The sequence below is a fragment of the Rosa chinensis genome, chromosome 4 (genome assembly GCF_002994745.2).
Source record: "Rosa chinensis cultivar Old Blush chromosome 4, RchiOBHm-V2, whole genome shotgun sequence".
Lineage (NCBI taxonomy): Eukaryota > Viridiplantae > Streptophyta > Magnoliopsida > Rosales > Rosaceae > Rosa > Rosa chinensis.
In genome coordinates, this window is record NC_037091.1 from 36,577,898 (window position 1) to 36,585,671 (window position 7,774).

Sequence of the window (7,774 nt, forward strand, 5' to 3'; positions counted from 1 at the left end):
TACCATCCCACCCTCTGCACAAATAACCCAAAACCTAGCTAATACCACAAATTCCCTCAATGCTCAAACAAAAGTTTCCAGCTTGCATCTTTGTGCTTAGCTGGCTTCTGCTTTGGCTCCTCCAGTTGTTCATTGCTCACAAGCCCCCACCCTACCCATTACTTCTTTCTATTCCCCCTTCCTATATAAACCCACCTCTTTCTAAAACCCTATCACCCTCACAACAATCTCAAACTCCCTCTTCCTCTTCCTCTTTTTCTTTCTCTGTCTCCTGTTTCAAAAAGATGGGGATTTCTGGTAACGTGTCTTGTTTGGTTTTGTTGGTTGGTTTAGCATTGAGCTCTTTAATAGTAGGCTCTTATGCTGGCAACTTCTATCAAGACTTTGACTTGACATGGGGTGGTCACCGTCCTAAGATATTCAAGGGAGGTCAGCTTCTTTCTTTGTCTTTGGACAAGGTTTCTGGCTCTGGATTCCAGTCCAAGAAAGAGTACCTGTTCGGGAGGATTGACATGCAACTTAAGCTTGTTGCCGGAAACTCTGCCGGCACTGTGACTGCCTACTACGTACGTATTCGGAGAAATAAAAATATATACGTAACTCGCACTGCCTATACATTTTCTTCATTATTTTCTGATATATAGTTGTTATTTAGACTCTCAATATATAAGTCATTCTGCGTACTCCATATACAAGTTGACACTGATTTCCAATTTTTTCTTTTAAGAAAACCTCGCTTTCTTTTCAAATTAAGGTGAACGGAGGAACAAATTATTGAAGCCTTACTTGGCTTTATCTCGATCTTTAAAGAAAAAGGAAAAGAATAAAGTGTAAACTAAAGAAGCTTCCTATACTTCATCTAGAAATGAATTCTAATGGACCCCCTTAGAATTATGAATGCTTGTCTTATCGAAACATCTTTACAGTGACCCAAAAAAAAGAACAGTGAAAGTTTCTGAACCTTCATGGGCTGCATCAAATGTAGAAAGTGATTATGAATTCACTTAGGTGGTAGGATATTTATTTTCAACTACAAATTTACAACACTTTTCAACTGTTGCGTTTGTTTTGCCTAAATCTGCAGTTGTCTTCTCAAGGCCCTGCACATGATGAAATCGACTTTGAATTCTTGGGAAATGTCAGTGGAGATCCATATGTGTTGCATACCAATATTTTCACTCAGGGCAAGGGAAACAGAGAGCAGCAATTCTATCTCTGGTTTGACCCCTCAAAAAACTTCCACACTTACTCCATCATCTGGAAGCCCCAGCACATAATGTAAGTTTATGCCTATATCAATTTTTTTTGTAACTAGTAACGCTTTCATAGTTTCATATGACATGAAGATTGAAGAATGCTCGGCAGCCAAATTTGTTTGCAAAATGATTTGTACGGTCACATATGTCCAATTTCGACCTAAAGGGATGAAACACTACTCTCATAGTGGAGTGCCCATTCCAACAGTCCAATTCTTGCCGATTGGATCCCCTAAGCCACAAAACAAATGGACTTTTTTGGTCCATGCATTAAAGAATCTTTCAATTTTGGTCATTTTGATGTTGAAATTGCAATCTGACATTCTGACACACTCTTTTCACAATTGGATTTATGGGCTGATTGGGTCGCTTACCCTTTATGCAGTTTCTTGGTGGACAATACTCCCATTAGAGTGTTCAAAAATGCTGAATCACTGGGTGTTCCATTCCCAAAGAACCAAGCCATGAGAATTTACTCGAGCCTTTGGAATGCTGATGATTGGGCTACCAGAGGAGGATTGGTGAAAACTGATTGGTCAAAGGCACCCTTTACAGCATACTACAGAAACTTCAACGTCATCGATGCTAAATCATCCAAATCATTCTCTGATTCTCAGCCTAGTTGGCAGACCAATGCACTTGATGCTCCTAGCCGAAGACGCCTGAGATGGGTTCAGAAGTACTTCATGATCTACAACTACTGCACCGATTTAAAACGCTTCCCACGAGGTTTTCCTGCTGAGTGTAGGAACTGATCTTTCCAGCTAATCGATCAGTTTGAATGCATTCTTTAGTACTGTCTGTGTATACAGGGTTGGTGTTAAAGCCATGTCAAATAATGAGTTCTTTGTAGCTTTGGTGGGGGAGTGATGGTCAAACCAACACCAAATTTGTAAACTAGCATTTGTTGAATCTGTTTCATATAATAAAATTTCAGTGTCCGTTGTTTAGTTTCTCATTCACAATGCTCTGTTCTCTGAAAATCTCCTTGCTAATAGCTCACTGGGAATATGGGATTGTGAAACCGTTGGGACAAGAAACTAATTAAGTCACTACGCCCGTTAGATATTGGTGTCCAGTAATAAGCATAGCTAAAATCCAGCAGGCATTCATAAACTCATAATTAGGAGTTCAAAGCCAAAATATAAAAATCTAAACTAAAAACAGAAGAGTGCCTCCTTTCAAAAGAAAACAGAAGAGTGCATGCAAAAAAAGATGAGGGCTGGGATTTTAGCCCGGAAACCCGGAACCCGACCCGGAACCGGCCCGGGACCGGCCCGAACGGTCCGGGCCCTTAAAATTTTTTTGTCAGTTCTATAAAACCCGGCCCGAAATCATTATATAACGGGCCGGGCTCGGGCCTTAGATTTAGAAGAAAAAAAAGCCCGAAGGCCCGAATCATGTATAATTGCATAGATTATTTTATCTTTTTTTTTTTTTTACAACTATTTTATTCTTTTCTCCCTTCTTTCTTCTCTGTTCTGACATTCTCCTCTTCTTTCTCTTCTTTCAAGAGAATCCTATCTCTTCTTGTTCCCTTTCTCCCCCTTTTTTATTTTTTTCTTCTCTCTTCTTATCTTCTTCTTCTTCTTTCCCATACGCCTCCTTTCTCTTTTCTTTTTCTTTTCCCTGCTCTTCCTAGTCCTCATTCTCCATCAGATCAATTGTAGATCATTAGAGACCCAGTACCCCTCTCACGCTCCCTCCCTTTGTAATTGAATGGTTCTTGGCTGGTTTTTTCACTTGGTCTGCCACCTTCTCTCTGCATATGTTGAGATTCCTTTTCAACTGGTTTCATCCATCTCTCTTCTTGCTCCGGTTTTTTCACTTAGTCTAAGAACCCTTGTTCACATCAATCAATAAAATGATTATTTTGTATACTAATTGCTTATCAATATGGATAAACCCGACTTTGGAATTTGGATGGTGGTGGTTAGGCGGCTTTGGGGGCGGAGGAATTTGGGTTTGGAGCAGATCTGATCTGGCTATTTTTTTTTTTTTTAGTTTTTTTTTTTAAGCCTTTTGGGCCCAAAAAACCCGAAAACCCGGCCCGAAAAAAACGGTCCGGGCCCAACTCGGTCCCAAAACTGAAAAAATGTTATTTAGGCCCGGCCCGAAAATTTCGGTCCGGGTCCGGGCTCTATAAATTTTACACGGGCCGGGCCCAATCCCAGCCCTAGGATAAACTATAGGCTAAAAAGTCACAAATGGTCGTTGAACTTTGACCCATTCGACTCTTTCGTTACTCAGTTTTTAAAAATATCACTTTAATCACTCCAAATGTTTGGCACTGTCTTTCACTTTAGTCACTATCGATAAAGCTATCATTAAACTTATGTAAAATAATGTATTATCTTATGGATCGATATTTAATAATAAAAAAAAGATGATGCAGTGACGCTACTGATGCACTAATGTAGTGCATTTAGCTGAAGGGATTGAAGAGCAGATTGATCGAGCAAAGGGTAAAACCGTAAAATTGCAAATTTGACGTTCGGTATCAGAATGCTAATTATTATAACTTTGTGAGAAGAGAGCAACACCAGGAGTCGAACTTGTTGCTTTGCCACGACGTATGTGCTTTTTCGAGCTTCTAAGGTCGTTTCGGGGCTCAAAACTGTATTTTACTATTTTGACATCATTTTAGGTTTTCTAGTTAGTTTTGGATTTGTTTTAGGCTTGATTGTTATTTTCCATAGGGTTTGTTTTCTAGTATTTAAGCAATCTGAAACGGTTGTAGACTTTATCTTTTATATTATTATCAATCAAATTGAGAGTTTTCTCATATTCTGGTCCACTCCAAATTTATCTGTTTTAAGGTTTATAGCTTGTAAACCCCATTACTTCTGACTGCGTCATGCACACTCAGTTAATCATCTTCACCTTTGACCAAAAGAAAATTATTATCTTCATAGACCATCAATATTTACATTTCCCTCCCTAAAGTATAACTAATTCTCACTTATTTATTCTTATGTAATTTCATAGCGTCAAGAAATTGCAAAGCTCTTCTTTTTGTTTTGTTTTTATTGTAGTGCTTTCTATTCCATTTTTTTTTTTTTGAAGTAAATGTTCATTGCATTAGATGACCAGCCAACAAGACAGAGGCTAACATACACTTAAAATATAGAAAAATGGCAAAATAACGACCAAGCTCCTATCTAAGCCCTGTAAACTCATTACAAGTCAAGTTGACCCCGCTTTGTAAAGCAAACCCATAAACAAAGAACAACTCCGTGTCTTCTAGGGCAAAATCATTGACTAGCATTCTCATTGGCCAGGCACGCAATTGTTGTACCAACAGAGAACCACTTCCTAGCAAACAAATAGGAGCAATTCCTTATCCATAAGCCGCTTGAAAAAAACTACCAATCTTATTCAAGATAATTGCCAACTCCAATAGCAGTCTTGATTCGAAACTATTGGTCATGGACCATAAGTCAACCTAAAAGCCCAAGAAAGTCTACAACTTAGGCCATGCCCACCTTCATCACTAAGTGACGAATGAGGGTGGCAAGGCACCCTCCTTATTGGCACACAACATAGACCCAACAGCCCCAATTTGAGCCCAGGCCCAAATATGAGCAAAGTGAGCAGAAACCCTGCCTATGCCAATCTGCCACCGCCGCTAGCTTTTTCGGCGGCCGGCCCCAATAGCACCGCATCAGCGTCAAGTCTGGTGTCGCTGCCTCTCCGTCCAAGCCGGCAACAAAATCAGACCGAATCAAGAAGAAATCCCGATCCCTTGCATTCCAAACAGTCTGGGCTCTGGTAGAAACTATTCCGAGCAAACTCGATCCCTATCACCGTCTTAGATCGACTCTGTTCTCCACTCCCCTCCGCCTTCAATCAGAGATCGAATAGGTCAGCCAATACGTTGCTGACCACCCGAAATCCTCCGGGATCCGACCACCCAAACCAAAAGGGATATCAACCTAAAACTGGAAACCGTGCACAACACACCTCACTCTCGATCAGCATCGAACACGTAGCGACGTGCCAAGGCTAGACGACCATCGAGCTCCGCAAGGATTGACGGTGCGGTTCTCTGTGCTCGACATTCCTAAGAGAAAGCGCCGCTAGGGAACACTGTGGGAACGCTTTATATTCCATATTGTTATGTAATTAACATGTTGAGATTTTATGGCTTTATATTGTTATTAAATAATTGGGCATAAATGTTGAAATTAAAGAAAAGGAAGGTGACTCCAAGTTAATTATAGACTCTATCAACAAAAAATGTGCTTCTCCTTGGCGTCTTCGTACTCTTTTGAAAGACATCATGAGTCTGGCTAGCAATTTCGAAGCTATTTCCTTCTTTTATGTTCCCAGGGAAGCCAACTTCGTTGCTGATGCTGTTACAAATATGGGTCATAGATCTTCTACTCCTATCACTTGGTCCCAAAAGTTGTCGTTCTCTGCCTTATCTGCTTTTAATTTTGATCAGTTTAGTTTTGGTTGTAGTAGGGGCTTTAAGTTGTAATTTTCTTTCCCTTCTAAACAAAAAAACAAAAAAACAAAAAAAAGTCATTCTCAATTTTAATAGTTTGTAACAATAATTTTAACAGTAGTGACTAAAGTGAAAGATGGTCTTTCAGTTTAATCTGTGTTGTACGACTCAAATAACTAGAGTCAATCTGCACTTGTATATTTAAATTACACTTGCTGATATACATTAATAGAAATATAATTACATGAATTGAGTTAATGCAAACCACTGACAATAACTCTCTACAATCTGACCTTAAAATTAGTTCCTAGAATCAAGATAATCAGATTATCAGAGGAGAAAATATTTAGTACATGGTACTAGTCGCTCTGCTAGGGTTTGCTCGTGAATTTTTGATCTACGACAAAATTTCCTAAACTTGGTGGTTGTGCATGTCATTGCCAGCCTTGAGACTGTTTGTATATTCCTTGTATTTAATGTCAACCTAGCAGCAGAGCGGACTTTAGCGTGGAATTGGGTGTCTTTTGGTAATGGTTTGGTGTAGGACCATGTAGGTTTTGCTGGTGTTTTGGTGCGGCGCACCCAAGTGTTTCGCCCAGATCCAATAGTGAAGCTAGAAGTTGATCTCTACGTTAGTGGGGCACTCGAAAGGAACAAAATTTGAAACTTCAAATATATCAAAATTTTAATAAAAAAAAATAAAAAATTAGATTAGGTTACAGAAAGATCAACATTTTTTTAAATCACATATTTTATTAATAATTTCTAGTTTTTAGATTTTAGACAATTTTTTATATGATGGGAATATAATTTATCTTTGAATTTTAAAACTATAAGAAAAATAGTGTTACTGTTAAAAAAAAATATAAGTCTAAAATTGCAAACACGTTTCAAACCTAGGACCAGCCAAAATATATAAACAAGCCCCTACCACTATAGCAAGTCAGTTTTTTTTTTTTTTTTAAAACAACTCAAACGCTACAACCAGTCTTTCGTGAGTCGAACTTACAACCTCTCACTTACGAAGGGGAGACTATTCACTAAACCAAATGGTACTGGGCAGCAAGTCATCTTTTAGTTATATTTTGGAAACTCTAAATCCTTTATACATTTATTCAGTAAAGAAATTTAAAAAAAATGAATAAGTAATATTCCTAGTAAGGCACTAGACACACCATGTCCCAACGTGGCTCTGCCACTGCCCGGATATGTTTCTTGGTTTTTGCTTTACTGATGCGTTATACAAGGATGAGAATGGATATGGTGGTGACTGTTTGGTCTTTCCTGCCGACAGTGGGTGGAGTGACTATGGCGGTGTAGTGGTTCTCTAGTGGACGAGGCCCTGGATTTCTTGTGGGATAGAGGTTCTGTGTTGGAGTTGCTATACAACCTGTTGAGGTCAAGATCAGACTAATTGTTTTTTTTTTTTTTTTTGGGGGGGTTGAGGACGCTGGTGACGATGGGTACAATGACTGGTCTTCCAATGGTGGTGCTATGCTCAAAGATGATGGTTGTATGTTTGCGGTGGTGGAAGACAGAGATAGAGGCTGGTCTGAATGGGCCACCTCGACAACTAACTAGGCTGAATTTGTTTGGTTCTGTTACCCCACCCTTTGGGCCCATTGCTTTAGGCTCAATGGGCTAGAATTTTCCATTGGTTGGGTTGCCCCTTTATTATGGGTTTGGTTTGGTTTGGGTCTGTAAGGCCTATAATACTGCTTAAACTTTGAAGAACGCAAAATAATTATTATCTCCGATGAACCATTTAATCTACAACGGAGGACTAGGTTTTTTTGTTTTAGTAAAAGTGCATATAACTCTAAAAGGTGGATGTACTAGGGATATGTTGGGTGCTTATCCTGTTTTTCGAATAAGCTTGTTTTAGTGTACTCTGTAAAACAGTTCTTTTTGATGACCCTAGAAGTGTGTTGTCTTTGTACAGCTTGTTGACCTTTTCTATTAAAAAAAAAAAAACAAAAAAAAGGAGAGAATATTCAGCAGATTATTTAGAGCATCTCCAATAGATTGCCTAAACTTTATTTCTATCAAATATTTCATTCCCCATATT

General features: G+C 38.9%; 1 protein-coding gene across 1 annotated transcript; it reads left to right on the forward strand.

Moving 5' to 3' along the window:
* The first annotated feature begins 200 nt into the window (after window positions 1–200).
* Window positions 201–2,214, forward strand: LOC112201127 (xyloglucan endotransglucosylase/hydrolase 2). The gene is made up of 3 exons (XM_024342142.2): window positions 201–566; window positions 1,085–1,278; window positions 1,642–2,214. The coding sequence occupies exons 1-3, from the start codon at window positions 285–287 to the stop codon at window positions 2,009–2,011; spliced, it is 846 nt and encodes a 281-aa protein (XP_024197910.1). The 5' UTR covers window positions 201–284; the 3' UTR covers window positions 2,012–2,214.
* The last annotated feature ends 5,560 nt before the right edge of the window (window positions 2,215–7,774 follow it).

Coding starts and splice junctions, on each gene's coding strand:
- LOC112201127 (XM_024342142.2), top strand. CDS start 285: ATGGGGATTTCTGGTAACGTGTCTTGTTTGGTTTTGTTGGTTGGTTTA. Junction 567..1,084: donor GCACTGTGACTGCCTACTAC/GTACGTATTCGG, acceptor CTAAATCTGCAG/TTGTCTTCTCAAGGCCCTGC. Junction 1,279..1,641: donor TGGAAGCCCCAGCACATAAT/GTAAGTTTATGC, acceptor CCCTTTATGCAG/TTTCTTGGTGGACAATACTC.